General features: G+C 38.9%; 1 protein-coding gene across 1 annotated transcript in view; it reads left to right on the top strand.

The window, feature by feature from the left end:
- The window catches only part of LOC141770089 (barH-like 1 homeobox protein), a 30,258-nt gene extending 13,188 nt beyond the window's left edge, over positions 1-17,070 (top strand). Inside the window, exons 2-3 of the mRNA XM_074639754.1 lie at positions 7,730-7,931; positions 16,211-17,070. Coding sequence (XP_074495855.1) covers positions 7,730-7,931; positions 16,211-16,412 — 404 coding nt within the window. The 3' untranslated portion in view covers positions 16,413-17,070. The remainder of the gene's footprint in view (positions 1-7,729; positions 7,932-16,210) is intronic.
- Positions 17,071-18,855: the final 1,785 nt, after the last annotated feature.

The raw sequence follows: 18,855 nt of genomic DNA on the forward strand, positions 1-18,855 counted from the left end.
CAGATGTAGCTCTGAGGTTAACATCCTCTCCATACGTACTGCTAACATGGCTGCAGTCAACTCCATCCGTGGTATGGTAATCTGCTTGAGGGGCGCTACTCTGGCTTTTCCCATCACAAATGCTACATGCACTTGATCTTGTGTGTTGGTGAGCCGCAGGTAGGACACTGTTCCATAGCCAAGCTCACTCGCGTCACAAAAATGGTGCAATTGTGCCCATTTTATCTTGTCGAAGCTTGGTGGTTTAATGCATCTGCTAATGCTGAAGTTCTCAACCGTATGAAGATCTGCAAGCCACCTTTGCCATGGTTGAATGAAACCATCTGGGACCTTTTCGTCCCATCCATATTTTAGCTTGCAGAGCTCTTGCAAGATTAGCTTTGCAGTGAAGATGAATGGTGCTATAAATCCAAGAGGGTCGTAAACAGAGCTTACGACCGACAAAATGCCTCTTCTAGTACAGGCTTGCTGCTTAAGTGCAACCTTGAATGTAAACTTGTCATCTTCCACTGACCACTGGATTCCAAGAGCTCGTTCAATGGGAAGGTCTTCTGAGTCCAAGTCCAAGCTCTTTATTTCTTTTGCTCTGTCTTCTTTGGGTATAGAAGCCAAAACATCTCTGCTGTTACTCACCCATTTTGTGAGATGGAATCCACCTTGTGCACAGAGTCTGCAGAGTTCTTTACAGAGTGCTATTGCTTGTCTTTCTGTGGACACGGACTTAAGACAATCATCAACGTAGAAGTTGTCCATTACAGTGCCGATGGCCTCAGCAGAGAATTTATCCTTGTTGTCCTCTGCAATTTTTTTGAGTGCGTAGCTAGCACAGCTTGAAGATGACGTAGCTCCAAACAAATGGACTGTCATCCTGTACTCCTCAAGGCTTTGGTGGAAATCACCTCCTGGCCACCATAGAAAGCGCAGGAAGTCTTTGTCTGTTGGTGTGACTCTAACTTGATGGAACATACCTTCTATGTCAGCCATCATAGCAACAGGCTCCTTCCTGAAACGTAACAAGACACCTATGAGGGTGCTGGTTAAGTTTGGACCTTGAATGAGCTCATTATTCAGTGAGAATCCATTGAAAGAGGCGGAGCAGTCAAACACAACACGGATGTTTTCCTTCTTGGGATGGTATACGCCATGGTGTGGTATATACCACACCTTTCCATCGTTTCTTTTAAGCTCCGACCTTGGTACAGCTTCAGCATGACCTTTTTCTATGACCCCTTGCAGGAAGGCGGTGTATTCTTCTTTTAACTTTGTATCCTTTTGTAACTTTCGTTTCAGGCATGATGCACGCTGCTGGACCACTTGACGATTATCAGGCACTTTAACTTCGTCCTTTTTAAAGGGCAATGGTAGCTGATAGTGTCCATCCTTGTTTTCAGCCCTTTCCATTATCCCCATGAATCTTTTGTCCTCCACCGACATCTCGTTTTTTTCTTCATAGGCTTTTTCAGGGAAGTCATGGTTATACTGCTGTAATAGCAAATCACTCAGGTTAGATACTGAAATGCGATTAGCATAGATGACTGGATTCTTTTCATTAGACGGGTTATCCAAAAGGCCATTTACCACCCATCCTAAGGCGGTTCTGACGGCATAGGGCCCATCGCCTTGGCTGTTGATAACTTGCTGTGGTTCTAGAAGCTTTGGTGCATTCATTCCTATGAGTAGCCCAATGTCTGCATCAATGTGTGGTATATGGACCTCTTTTAGGTAGGGCCATTTTTTGATCATGGCATCAGTGATTACATGCTCTTTCGTGACTGGAATTTCATCCTGAGTGTATGTCTCAGGGAGCTGTAAAAATTCCTCTCCATCAAGACCGCTCACTTCAAGGCCTTTGAGCACACTGCTTCCCACTATTTTCTGTTGACCCATAGTGCGCAACAGGATTCTTGTTTTCTTTCCTTGGACTTGTAACTGCTGTCTAAGGGCTTCAGTGCAGAAGGTTGCAGAGCTTCCTTGATCCAAGAATGCATGTGTCTGTATTATCAGATTTGAATTTAATGCCTTTACTTGAACAGGTATCACAGAAAGTGGGACTAATTGAGTGTTACCGGCCCCCGTGCAAGCATTGGAGTCCAAAGAGACTAGTGCACTTACAGATGCTTTCTCTGTCTTTACTGGATTTTCAAATGTCCGTCTTCGCATATGTAGGACTGTTGGATGCCTGAGAGTACACTCTTTGCAGATCAATCTTTTCTGACAGTTTCTACTAAGATGCCCTCTGGTGAGACAGCCAAAACATATGCCTTTTCCTTTAAGGAAGGAGATCTTGTCAGCATGACTTATTTTTCCAAAATTCATGCATGTTTCTAATCCATGATTTGCATTGCAGTATGGACAAGGTTGTAGAACTCGTGTTAAGCTGGGAGGACTCGCAGGAGTGTTTGACTTGGGAGCGAGAACTGAGTTGTTTGAAGTTGCTATGGTGACTTCTTTTATAAGCTGGAGCAATTCTCGGCTTAGAGTCCTTGGTTACTTTACTGTCCCTTTTGGGTAAACCATCTTGCAAATCACCAAACAATGGATCCATAGCGATATTTGCATGTCTTTCAACAAACTCAACCAGTTGTTGGAACTGGGCTCTTTTCTTGCTGCGTTCATAGTGGTCATAAGCTGTTGTCCTCCATCTCTCCCGTAGCTTATATGGGAGCTTTGCTACCACACACTTCATGTTGGTAGCATGATTCATTTCCTTTAGAGCATTGATGTTTACCATAGCATTACAGCAGCCACGTAAGAACAGTGAATATGAATGCAAAGCTTTGCTGTCCTCCGCCTTTATAGGACTCCAATTGAGAGCTTTCTCCTGATATGCATGAGCGATGAGGATTTCGTTGCCATAATGTTTTTGTAACAGCCTTTTAGCTTCTTTGTAGCCTTTTCCTGTTTCCATGTGTTGACAGCTTTTAACAAGTGACTTTGCTTGTCCTTCAGTGAACTGTTCCAAAAAGAGCAGTCTGTCTTGGTTACTGCTTGTTCTCTCTTCAATGCACTGTTCAAATGTCCTCATAAAGTTCATATATTTAAGCGGGTCTCCTTTAAACACAGGAATTTCTCTAGATGGTAAGGCTGCAAGTCTCTGTTCATTTATTAGCATGTCTGTTATCATGTTTTGTTTCTGCATGACACCAACCAAACTGTTTCTGGTACCTTTAAATGATGAGCGTTTGTTAGATACAGTGCGGTATCCATCCATGTCTCGTCTTGTATAAGTGTCTCTCTTTTGTTCAACAGGTAAATAATTTGTGACATTTTTAGTTCCTTTCGACTTTGCTGAAATTTTAGATCCTTTGCCCTTTAAAGACTCCCATTTATATTCATCCTCCTCTTCTGAATCATCTCCATCATCATCAGGATTGTCATCATCTTCATCGTCATCGTCATCATCATCATCATCATCCTCAGATTCCATATCTGCCTTTTCTATAGGTGGGAATGAAGCCAGCTGAGCAGATTCAAAATATTCATTCATTTGATCTTCAGCTGTTGCAATGGGAAACTGCTGCAATTCATTATCCATTATGTTCATTGCTTGAATTCTTGCTTCAGCGACAGCAATATCCGTGTCAATAGACAGGCGTTCCTTTCTTGCTTTCAAGTCAAGTTCTTCTTTTTCCAATTCTATTTTCTTTTCTAATGCAGCAGCACGTGCAAGCAACTCAGCTTTCTTGGCCTCTGCTTCTCTGCGTATTGAGGAGCTAGTGGATGCTTTGCTGCCTCTCGATGTAACTGAAGCATTTTCATTTTCTTTCTCACTTTCAGGAGACTGCATTATATTTTCCACAGGAGGAGCACGTTCAATCCATTTTTCCACCTTTCTTTTGAAATCTTTGTTATTAGCATGTTTTGGTAAATACCAATATCTATGATCACGCTCCTTTTCATCATCAGGCAATAATTCTTGTACCGTCTGATGCAGCGCAGCAAACGCAGTTAACAACTTGCAAAATACACTCGTATAACGTTTGACATCACTCAGGTTGTCATACGTGCCAAGAAGTGGCTCTATTACATTAATTTTGCTCGTCAACTTTGCCAGCGCCGCTCTTCTTGCGTTTTTCTGTTTAAATAAAGCAGCTTCTGCGGCTTTTAAGGTGAGTTTTCTCTCGCGCTTTGCGCGCACCGCCTGAACACTTTCAGGTCCGTGTAATTCATCCTCTTCAGCCATACTAACAGGCTACACCATGCAGTTCATCACAAACATTTCTTCATCTTCTTTCACGCTGTTTTCCCGATCTCACACTCCTTCCATCCCGATGTAATTTCCTTTTTTCGTTCCACTACGTCGCACATTTGAAAGTTTTTTAACTAATATTATGGCTTCCTTCTTATTTCTATTCTAAGCCATATTTCTTTCGCCAAGAAAACGTGTCAACAAGGCATCTACTAAATAAAGTTGCGCTCATTCATGGGTTTACTCACGGTTAGATGTCCTTTCTGCCATTGGATGCATATGATTGATTTGCAGCCTTTGTGTGTGTGCGTGTGTGCGTGTGTGTTAAACTACATAAACCAACCCAAACAGGATATGCCGCGGCAACCCAAAGTAAAGAAAAAAGATTAACTTAAACTTTGTCTTATTGAAATTAACAAACTATATTAAAGCCCGTTAAAAAACTATTTCGGCTCTTGGCGTCCTTAAACAGCTGCGCTCTCCACAGCTGATACTAAATCAGGATGACGGCATCAACTGGTGCCAAATTTATAAACAATTCAATGCTGTGGTTGGCCACATGGGGCAAAAATACCAATTACTATCAACATAATGTTTCTCTTATAATAAGGAATTCAACTACTCCTTTCTCAATATTTGGCTCCTACAATCATCATCATCATCATTATTATTATTATTATTATTATTATTATTATTATTATTATTATTATTATTATTATCATTAAATTGAGTTGTTATTATTATTATCATTATCATCATCATCATCATCATCATTATTATTATTATTATTATTATTATTAAATTGAGTTGTTATTATTATTATCATTATCATCATCATCATCATTATTATTATTATTATTATTATTAAATTGAGTTGTTATTATTATTATCATTATCATCATTATTATTATTATTATTATTATCATTATTATTATTATTATTAAATTGAGTTGTTATTATTATTATCATTATCATCATCATCATCATCATCATTATTATTATTATTATTATTATTATTATTAAATTGAGTTGTTATTATTATTATCATTATCATCATCATCATCATCATTATTATTATTATTATTATTATTATTATTATTATTATTATCATTATTATTATTATTATTAAATTGAGTTGTTATTATTATTATCATTATCATCATCATCATCATCATTATTATTATTATTATTATTATTATTATTATTAAATTGAGTTGTTATTATTATTATCATTATCATCATCATCATTATTATTATTATTATTATTATTATTATTATTATTATTATTATTATTATTATTATCATTATTATTATTAAATTGAGTTATTATTATTATTATCATCATCATCATCATCATTATTATTATTATTATTATTATCATTATTATTATCATTATTATCATTATTATTATTATTATCATTATTATTATTATTATTATTATTAAATTGAGTTATTATTATTATTATTATTATCATTATTATTATTATTATTATTATTATTAAATTGAGTTATTATTATTATTATCATTATTATTATTATTATTATCATTATTATTATTATTATTATTATTAAATTGAGTTATTATTATTATTATCATTATTATCATTATTATTATTATTATTATTAAATTGAGTTATTATTATTATCATCATCATCATCATCATTACTATTATTATCATTATTATTATTATTATCATTATTATGATCATTATTATTATTATTATTATTATAAACGGTATTTAATTCACTCATTTTGATGTAAAACTCGTTTTAAAATGTGAAAAATGTCTTCAGGTTTTTATTAAAATAATAATAATCAGAGTTCCGCCGCCGAAGGACAATTTACATATTTATTTATTTATTCATTGTCATTTTATTTCGTTTTGAGTTTCCTGAGTTTCTTCTTCATGTAATAATAATAATAATAACAATAATAATGAAAAATTATTATTGTTATTATTAATGTATGTATATATATATATATATATATATATACATACATGTATACTTATATACATATATATATATATATATATATATATATATACTGGTAAAACAAAGTAGTTAAACTTGTGTTTGGTGGATTATTTCTCTGTTGTATCAATGCTAATGGTCATTGTATTTTACATGGTTGAAAGCCTGTTTATTTACCTTCACAATGATGTCACACTTGTAAGGATCATGTATTTGTGGGATGAGCAGCACAGCTGATTATGTGGGTAGCGCCCAAGAACAATGTTCCAAAATGCTCTGCCAATGGTAAACAGTGTATTCTCATAAGGCTACCAGGAAGCCTGCAATGACTGCCCTTCACCGTCAGGCCCGTTGGCGCTGGTGTCGACAACACAGACAATGGAACCTGAACATGTGGGGGAATGTCATGTTCAGTGATGAGTCCAGGTTCTGTCTGCCAAAGTTGGACGGCAGGTCAAAGTATGGAGACGACGTGGAGAACGCTATGCTGATTGTTGCACCGATGGAGTAACAGCTTTTGGTGGGGGCAGTGTCATGGTGTGGGGGGGGGGCATCTCCCTCACTGGTAAAACAAGGCTTGTCATCATTGAAGGCCATCTCAATGCAGGGAGATATCAGGATGAGATTCTGCAGCCAGTGGTGATCCCATATCTCCACAATCTGGGACCTAACTTCATCCTCCAAGAAACAACGCCCCCCCCCCCACAGAGCCAGGGTTATCACAGACTACCTCCACAATGTGGGAGGAGAGAGAATGGAACGGCCTCCAAGAGTCCACACCTCAACCCAATTCAACACTTGTAGGATCAGCTTGGGCGTGCTGAACGTGTTAGAGTGACCAACACAACCACGCTGGCTGACCTGCAACCAATCCTGGTTGAGGAATGGAACGCCATCCCACAGCAACGTGTGACCAGGTTGGTGACCAGCATGAGGAGGAGGTGCCAGGCTGTTGTGGCTGCGTATGGATCTTCCACCGCTACTGAGGCTCCTGACGGTGGATTCAATCAATCAATATGTCTTGTTTGTTCCTTGTTACTGATAGAGAGTTCAATCATCCACCAAACAACTCACAACAAGAGTCAACACCAACAGGAGAATACACTGTTTACCATCGGCACCGGGGCTCCCCACATCATCAGCTGTGCTGCTCATCCCACAAATACATGATCCTTACAAGTGTGACATCATTGTGAAGGTAAATAAACAGGCTTTCAACCATGTAAAATACAATGACCACTAGCATTAGCATCACCATTAGCATTGATACAACAGAGAGATAATCCACCAAACACAAGTTTACTAACTTTGTTTTTCCAGTTTATATATATAATATTTAATATAGAATATTTCCTGAATGTTTTCAGATCAGACGTTTATATTATATATATATATATATATAAATATATATAAATATATATATTTATATATATATATATATATATATTTATATATATATATATATAATATATTATGAAACCGAGTCCAGGAGATCAGTAATAATGAGGGCACTGACCAATCAGCTGACAGCTCTGGTGTGATGTCATCCTACCTGTCATCACTCAGTGCAGGGCGGGGCCTCGGAACCGGTGCCGGACCGTCTGAAGAAACCTCGTAAAGCCCGGACGGCGTTCAGCGACCAGCAGCTGGCCAAGCTGGAGAGAAGCTTCCAGAACCAGAAGTACCTGAATGTCCAGGACCGGATGGAGCTGGCTGGGTCCCTGCAGCTCAGCGACACCCAGGTCAAGACCTGGTACCAGAACCGCAGGTAACATAACACACACTAGACCTGGTACCAGAACCAGAGGTAACATAACACACACTAGACCTGGTACCAGAACCAGAGGTAACATAACACACTAGACCTGGTACCAGAACCAGAGGTAACATAACACACACTAGACCTGGTACCAGAACCAGAGGTAACATAACACACACTAGACCTGGTACCAGAACCAGAGGTAACATAACACACACTAGACCTGGTACCAGAACCAGAGGTAACATAACACACACTAGACCTGGTACTAGAACCAGAGGTAACATAACACACAAGACCTGGTACCAGAACCAGAGGTAACATAACACACACTAGACCTGGTACCAGAACCAGAGGTAACATAACACACACTAGACCTGGTACCAGAACCAGAGGTAACATAACACACACTAGACCTGGTACCAGAACCAGAGGTAACATAACACACACTAGACCTGGTACCAGAACCACTAGACCTGGTACCAGAACCAGAGGTAACATAACACACACTAGACCTGGTACCAGAACCAGAGGTAACATAACACACACTAGACCTGATACCAGAACCAGAGGTAACATAACACACACTAGACCTGATACCAGAACCAGAGGTAACATAACACACAAGACCTGGTACCAGAACCACTAGACCTGGTACCAGAACCAGAGGTAACATAACACACACTAGACCTGATACCAGAACCAGAGGTAACATAACACACACTAGACCTGGTACCAGAACCAGAGGTAACATAACACACAAGACCTGGTACCAGAACCACTAGACCTGGTACCAGAACCAGAGGTAACATAACACACTAGACCTGGTACCAGAACCAGAGGTAACATAACACACACTAGACCTGGTACCAGAACCAGAGGTAACATAACACACACTAGACCTGGTACCAGAACCAGAGGTAACATAACACACTAGACCTGGTACCAGAACCAGAGGTAACATAACACACAAGACCTGGTACTAGAACCAGAGGTAACATAACACACAAGACCTGGTACCAGAACCAGAGGTAACATAACACACACTAGACCTGGTACCAGAACCAGAGGTAACATAACACACACTAGACCTGGTACCAGAACCAGAGGTAACATAACACACACTAGACCTGGTACCAGAACCAGAGGTAACATAACACACACTAGACCTGGTACCAGAACCAGAGGTAACATAACACACAAGACCTGGTACCAGAACCACTAGACCTGGTACCAGAACCAGAGGTAACATAACACACACTAGACCTGGTACCAGAACCAGAGGTAACATAACACACTAGACCTGGTACCAGAACCAGAGGTAACATAACACACAAGACCTGGTACCAGAACCAGAGGTAACATAACACACACTAGACCTGGTACCAGAACCAGAGGTAACATAACACACACTAGACCTGGTACCAGAACCAGAGGTAACATAACACACACTAGACCTGGTACCAGAACCAGAGGTAACATAACACACTAGACCTGGTACCAGAACCAGAGGTAACATAACACACAAGACCTGGTACCAGAACCAGAGGTAACATAACACACACTAGACCTGGTACCAGAACCAGAGGTAACATAACACACACTAGACCTGGTACCAGAACCAGAGGTAACATAACACACACTAGACCTGGTACCAGAACCAGAGGTAACATAACACACAAGACCTGGTACCAGAACCAGAGGTAACATAACACACACTAGACCTGGTACCAGAACCAGAGGTAACATAACACACACTAGACCTGGTACCAGAACCAGAGGTAACATAACACACACTAGACCTGGTACCAGAACCAGAGGTAACATAACACACACTAGACCTGGTACCAGAACCAGAGGTAACATAACACACACTAGACCTGGTACCAGAACCAGAGGTAACATAACACACAAGACCTGGTACCAGAACCAGAGGTAACATAACACACACTAGACCTGGTACCAGAACCAGAGGTAACATAACACACACTAGACCTGATACCAGAACCAGAGGTAACATAACACACACTAGACCTGGTACCAGAACCAGAGGTAACATAACACACAAGACCTGGTACCAGAACCAGAGGTAACATAACACACACTAGACCTGGTACCAGAACCAGAGGTAACATAACACACACTAGACCTGGTACCAGAACCAGAGGTAACATAACACACTAGACCTGGTACCAGAACCAGAGGTAACATAACACACACTAGACCTGGTACCAGAACCAGAGGTAACATAACACACACTAGACCTGATACCAGAACCAGAGGTAACATAACACACACTAGACCTGGTACCAGAACCAGAGGTAACATAACACACACTAGACCTGGTACCAGAACCAGAGGTAACATAACACACACTAGACCTGATACCAGAACCAGAGGTAACATAACACACACTAGACCTGGTACCAGAACCAGAGGTAACATAACACACAAGACCTGGTACCAGAACCAGAGGTAACATAACACACACTAGACCTGGTACCAGAACCAGAGGTAACATAACACACACTAGACCTGATACCAGAACCAGAGGTAACATAACACACACTAGACCTGGTACCAGAACCAGAGGTAACATAACACACACTAGACCTGGTACCAGAACCAGAGGTAACATAACACACAAGACCTGGTACCAGAACCAGAGGTAACATAACACACTAGACCTGGTACCAGAACCAGAGGTAACATAACACACACTAGACCTGGTACCAGAACCAGAGGTAACATAACACACACTAGACCTGGTACCAGAACCAGAGGTAACATAACACACACTAGACCTGGTACCAGAACCAGAGGTAACATAACACACACTAGACCTGGTACCAGAACCAGAGGTAACATAACACACAAGACCTGGTACCAGAACCAGAGGTAACATAACACACAAGACCTGGTACCAGAACCAGAGGTAACATAACACACACTAGACCTGATACCAGAACCAGAGGTAACATAACACACACTAGACCTGGTACCAGAACCAGAGGTAACATAACACACACTAGACCTGATACCAGAACCACTAGACCTGGTACCAGAACCAGAGGTAACATAACACACACTAGACCTGGTACCAGAACCAGAGGTAACATAACACACACTAGACCTGGTACCAGAACCAGAGGTAACATAACACACACTAGACCTGATACCAGAACCAGAGGTAACATAACACACACTAGACCTGGTACTAGAACCAGAGGTAACATAACACACACAAGACCTGGTACTAGAACCAGAGGTAACATAACACACAAGACCTGGTACCAGAACCAGAGGTAACATAACACACACTAGACCTGGTACCAGAACCAGAGGTAACATAACACACACTAGACCTGGTACCAGAACCAGAGGTAACATAACACACACTAGACCTGGTACCAGAACCAGAGGTAACATAACACACACTAGACCTGGTACCAGAACCAGAGGTAACATAACACACAAGACCTGATACCAGAACCAGAGGTAACATAACACACACTAGACCTGGTACCAGAACCAGAGGTAACATAACACACTAGACCTGGTACCAGAACCAGAGGTAACATAACACACAAGACCTGGTACCAGAACCAGAGGTAACATAACACACAAGACCTGGTACCAGAACCACTAGACCTGGTACCAGAACCAGAGGTAACATAACACACACTAGACCTGGTACCAGAACCAGAGGTAACATAACACACTAGACCTGGTACCAGAACCAGAGGTAACATAACACACAAGACCTGGTACCAGAACCAGAGGTAACATAACACACACTAGACCTGGTACCAGAACCAGAGGTAACATAACACACACTAGACCTGGTACCAGAACCAGAGGTAACATAACACACTAGACCTGGTACCAGAACCAGAGGTAACATAACACACAAGACCTGGTACCAGAACCAGAGGTAACATAACACACACTAGACCTGGTACCAGAACCAGAGGTAACATAACACACACTAGACCTGGTACCAGAACCAGAGGTAACATAACACACACTAGACCTGGTACCAGAACCAGAGGTAACATAACACACAAGACCTGGTACCAGAACCAGAGGTAACATAACACACACTAGACCTGGTACCAGAACCAGAGGTAACATAACACACACTAGACCTGGTACCAGAACCAGAGGTAACATAACACACACTAGACCTGATACCAGAACCAGAGGTAACATAACACACACTAGACCTGGTACCAGAACCAGAGGTAACATAACACACACTAGACCTGGTACCAGAACCAGAGGTAACATAACACACAAGACCTGGTACCAGAACCAGAGGTAACATAACACACACTAGACCTGGTACCAGAACCAGAGGTAACATAACACACACTAGACCTGATACCAGAACCAGAGGTAACATAACACACACTAGACCTGGTACCAGAACCAGAGGTAACATAACACACAAGACCTGGTACCAGAACCAGAGGTAACATAACACACACTAGACCTGGTACCAGAACCAGAGGTAACATAACACACACTAGACCTGGTACCAGAACCAGAGGTAACATAACACACTAGACCTGGTACCAGAACCAGAGGTAACATAACACACACTAGACCTGATACCAGAACCAGAGGTAACATAACACACACTAGACCTGGTACCAGAACCAGAGGTAACATAACACACAAGACCTGGTACCAGAACCAGAGGTAACATAACACACACTAGACCTGGTACCAGAACCAGAGGTAACATAACACACACTAGACCTGATACCAGAACCAGAGGTAACATAACACACACTAGACCTGGTACCAGAACCAGAGGTAACATAACACACACTAGACCTGGTACCAGAACCAGAGGTAACATAACACACAAGACCTGGTACCAGAACCAGAGGTAACATAACACACTAGACCTGGTACCAGAACCAGAGGTAACATAACACACAAGACCTGGTACCAGAACCAGAGGTAACATAACACACAAGACCTGGTACCAGAACCAGAGGTAACATAACACACACTAGACCTGGTACCAGAACCAGAGGTAACATAACACACACTAGACCTGATACCAGAACCAGAGGTAACATAACACACACTAGACCTGGTACCAGAACCAGAGGTAACATAACACACACTAGACCTGGTACCAGAACCAGAGGTAACATAACACACTAGACCTGGTACCAGAACCAGAGGTAACATAACACACACTAGACCTGGTACCAGAACCAGAGGTAACATAACACACACTAGACCTGGTACCAGAACCAGAGGTAACATAACACACACTAGACCTGGTACCAGAACCAGAGGTAACATAACACACACTAGACCTGGTACCAGAACCAGAGGTAACATAACACACAAGACCTGGTACCAGAACCAGAGGTAACATAACACACAAGACCTGGTACCAGAACCAGAGGTAACATAACACACACTAGACCTGATACCAGAACCAGAGGTAACATAACACACACTAGACCTGGTACCAGAACCAGAGGTAACATAACACACACTAGACCTGATACCAGAACCACTAGACCTGGTACCAGAACCAGAGGTAACATAACACACACTAGACCTGGTACCAGAACCAGAGGTAACATAACACACACTAGACCTGGTACCAGAACCAGAGGTAACATAACACACACTAGACCTGATACCAGAACCAGAGGTAACATAACACACACTAGACCTGGTACCAGAACCAGAGGTAACATAACACACACTAGACCTGGTACCAGAACCAGAGGTAACATAACACACAAGACCTGATACCAGAACCAGAGGTAACATAACACACACTAGACCTGGTACCAGAACCAGAGGTAACATAACACACAAGACCTGATACCAGAACCAGAGGTAACATAACACACACTAGACCTGGTACCAGAACCAGAGGTAACATAACACACTAGACCTGGTACCAGAACCAGAGGTAACATAACACACTAGACCTGGTACCAGAACCAGAGGTAACATAACACACTAGACCTGGTACCAGAACCAGAGGTAACATAACACACACTAAACCTGGTACCAGAACCAGAGGTAACATAACACACAAGACCTGGTACCAGAACCACTAGACCTGGTACCAGAACCACTAGACCTGATACCAGAACCGGAGGTAAATATTCCAGAACCATGGTTCCACCTGGAGGTCCATTCAGCAGCTGTAGACGGTAACCATGGTAACAGTAAATGTCTGTAATCTCAATAATATATAATAACTGTATAATATAGAAGAATAGTTTAACTGTCCCAGAAATATTAATAAAAATAAAAATAAAAACATAAAAGTTCTGATACAAGAAGAGAGTAAAATATTACGTCATATTAATAAAAACACCAATTTAATAGCAGAAGAGAATAATAAATATTATTTTAGTCGTCTGTGGACGGACACACGTGAGACGTCTCCTGATTAATAATGAACGCGCTGCGATCAATAATTCAGCAGTGTGTTCTGTAATTAATGATTAATATTTAATGCAGAAACAAATCTGGAGCTTTTAGGGCAGAATCTCAGAATCACAGAGAGCAGCACTGGTTCTTTATTTATTATTTATTATTCATTTATTTATTTTTATTGTTCCACGCCCACAGACGGTCCTGCTCTGTGATTGGCTGGAGGTCGGAGTAGCTAATACTTTATCTTGTGTTATTAGTTATACTTATAATCTATATGAATGAAGTAAATGTGTGCACAAAAATAATAACTTCTGCATAGATGATAATAACTTGAATAAATAAGATAACTTTCTTCTACGAAGAAGAAAATATAACTTGTTAGGCTTTTGTACAAACAAGATAATAACTTGTATGAATAACGTGATGTTAACTTGTGTTAACAAGATGTTAACTTGTATTAACGTGATGTTAACTTGTGTTAACGTGATGTTAACTTATGTTAACTTGTATTAACGTGATGTTAACTTGTGTTAACAAGATGTTAACTTGTATTAACGTGATGTTAACTTGTGTTAACGTGATGTTAACTTATGTTAACTTGTATTAACGTGATGTTAACTTGTGTTAACAAGATATTAACTTGTGTTAACAAGATGTTAACTTGAGTTAACAAGATATTAACTTGTATTAACGTGATGTTAACTTGTGTTAACAAGATGTTAACTTGTATTAACAAGATGTGAACTTGTGTTAACAAGATATTAACTTGTGTTAACAAGATGTTAACTTAAGTTAACAAGATATTAACTTGTGTTAACAAGATGTGAACTTGTTAACAAGATATTAACTTGTGTTAACAAGATGTGAACTTGTGTTAACAAGATATTAACTTGTTAACAAGATGTTAACTTGTGTTAACGTGATGTTACCTTGTGTTAACAAGATGTTAACTTGTGTTAACAAGATATTAACTTTTGTTAACAAGATATTAACTTGTGTTAACAAGATGTTAACAAGATGTTAACTTGTGTTAACAAGATGTTAACTTGTATTAACGTGATATTAACTTTTGTTAACAAGATATTAACTTGTGTTAACAAGATGTTAACAAGATATTAACTTGTTAACAAGATGTTAACTTGTGTTAACAAGATATTAACTTTTGTTAACAAGATATTAACTTGTATTAACGTGATGTTACCTTGTGTTAACAAGATGTTAACTTGTGTTAACAAGATATTAACTTTTGTTAACAAGATATTAACTTGTGTTAACAAGATGTTAACAAGATGTTAACTTGTGTTAACAAGATGTTAACTTGTATTAACGTGATGTTAACTTGTGTTAACAAGATGTTAACTTGTATTAACGTGATGTTACCTTGTGTTAACAAGATGTTAACTTGTGTTAACAAGATATTAACTTTTGTTAACAAGATATTAACTTGTGTTAACAAGATGTTAACAAGATGTTAACTTGTGTTAACAAGATGTTAACTTGTATTAACGTGATGTTAACTTGTGTTAACAAGATGTTAACTTGTATTAACGTGATGTTAACTTGTGTTAACAAGATGTTAACTTGTATTAACGTGATGTTAACTTGTGTTAACAAGATGTTAACTTGTATTAATGTGATGTTAACTTGTATTAACATGATGTTATTAACTTGTGTTAAGATGTTAACTTGTATTAACAAGATGTTAACTTGTGTTAACAAGATGTTAACTTGTGTTAACAAGATGTTAACTTTTGTTAACAAGGTGTTAACTTGTGTTAACAAGATGTTAACTTGTGTTAACAAGACATTTGATCACGAACGTTTTCTAATATAAATATTGATGTTGTTTCCTCTCACAGAACCAAGTGGAAGCGTCAGTCAGCTGTTGGTCTGGAGCTGCTGGCTGAAGCTGGCAGGATGTTCCTACCTACCCACTTCCTGTACCCTCCTGCCCCGCCCACTCTGGACCTCTACCTGTACCGAAGCCCCGCCTCCCACCACCAGCCAGCCCCGCCACTTCTGCCTCACATCCTGTCCCACACTGACCCACACCTCCACTGATACCAGCTCACGGGGACCACACCAGTCCACAGGGAAGACCGGTTCATACGGGACGACACCAGCCCACTGGGAGGACTGGTTCCTACGGGACCACACCAGTCCACAGGGAAGACCGGTTCATACGGGACGACACCAGCCCACTGAGAGGACTGGTTCCTACGGGACCACACCAGTCCACTGGGAGGACTGGTTCATACGGGCCCACACCGGCCCACTGGGAGGACTGGTTCCTACGGGACCACACCAGTCCACTGGGAGGACTGGTTCCTACGGGACCAAACCGGCCCACAGGGAGGACCGGTTCCTACGGGCCCACACCGGCCCACCGGGAGGACCGGTTCCTACGGGACCACACCAGTCCACTGGGAGGACCGGTTCTGACCGGACGACGTACTGGAACAAAGGAACTCGTTAATGTTTGGGGATCAGATTCTTCGGAGACGAGTTCCTGGAACTAAATCTGGACTCCGGTCAGGAAGTGGTACTGAATCCAGGTTCAGAAACTTTCAGGAGGCAATGACGTCGAACGTGATTGGTCGAGCAGATGTGACGTCACATCACAACAAGGACGACTACGACAACGTAATAATAACAACAATACTCTACTTCTATGAGTAATAATAACAATACTCTACTTCTATGAGTAATAATAACAATACTCTACTGCTATGAGAAATAATAACAATACTCTACTTCTGTTAGTAATAATAACAATACTCTACTTCTGTTAGTAATAATAACAATACTCTACTGCTATGAGTAATAATAACAATACTCTACTTCTGTTAGTAATAATAACAATACTCTACTGCTATGAGTAATAATAACAATACTCTACTTCTGTTAGTAATAATAACAATACTCTACTTCTGTTAGTAATAATAACAATACTCTACTGCTATGAGTAATAATAACAATACTCTACTTCTGTTAGTAATAATAACAATACTCTACTGCTATGAGTAATAATAACAATACTCTACTTCTGTTAGTAATAATAACAATACTCTACTTCTGTTAGTAATAATAACAATACTCTACTGCTATGAGTAATAATAACAATACTCTACTTCTGTTAGTAATAATAACAATACTCTACTTCTGTTAGTAATAATAACAATACTCTACTGCTATGAGTAATAATAACAATACTCTACTTCTGTTAGTAATAATAACAATACTCTACTGCTATGAGAAATAATAACAATACTCTACTTCTATGAGTAATAATAACAATACTCTACTTCTATGAGTAATAATAACAATACTCTACTTCTGTTAGTAATAATAACAATACTCTACTGCTATGAGAAATAATAACAATACTCTACTTCTGTTAGTAATAATAACAATACTCTACTTCTATGAGTAATAATAATACTCTACTTCTGTTAGTAATAATAACAATACTCTACTTCTGTTAGTAATAACAATACTCTACTTCTATGAATAATAATAATACTCAACTTCTATGAGTAATAATAACAATACTCTACTTCTGTTAGTAATAACAATACTCTACTTCTATGAATAATAATAATACTCAACTTCTATGAGTAATAATAACAATACTCTACTGCTATGAGAAATAATAACAATACTCTACTTCTGTTAGTAATAATAACAATACTCTACTTCTATGAGTAATAATAATACTCAACTTCTATGAGTAATAATAACAATACTCTACTGCTATGAGTAATAACAATACTCTACTTCTGTTAGTAATAATAACAATACTCTACTTCTGTTAGTAATAATAACAATACTCTACTTCTATGAGTAATAATAATACTCTACTTCTGTTAGTAATAACAATACTCTACTTCTATGAATAATAATAATACTCAACTTCTATGAGTAATAATAACAATACTCTACTGCTATGAGTAATAACAATAATCTACTTCTGTTAGTAATAATAACAATACTCTACTTCTATGAGTAATAATAATACTCAACTTCTATGAGTAATAATAACAATACTCTACTGCTATGAGTAATAACAATACTCTACTTCTGTTAGTAATAATAACAATACTCTACTTCTATGAGTAATAATAATACTCTACTTCTGTTAGTAATAATAACAATACTCTACTTCTGTTAGTAATAATAACAATACTCTACTTCTGTTAGTAATAATAACAATACTCTACTGCTATGAGAAATAATAACAATACTCTACTTCTATGAGTAATAATAATACTCTACTTCTGTTAGTAATAATAACAATACTCTACTGCTATGAGTAATAATAACAATACTCTACTTCTGTTAGTAATAATAACAATACTCTACTTCTGTTAGTAATAATAACAATACTCTACTGCTATGAGAAATAATAACAATACTCTACTTCTATGAATAATAATAACAATACTCTACTTCTGTTAGTAATAATAACAATACTCTACTGCTATGAGAAATAATAACAATACTC

Source organism: Sebastes fasciatus, chromosome 6 (assembly GCF_043250625.1).
Source record: "Sebastes fasciatus isolate fSebFas1 chromosome 6, fSebFas1.pri, whole genome shotgun sequence".
Classification (NCBI taxonomy): Eukaryota; Metazoa; Chordata; class Actinopteri; order Perciformes; family Sebastidae; genus Sebastes; species Sebastes fasciatus.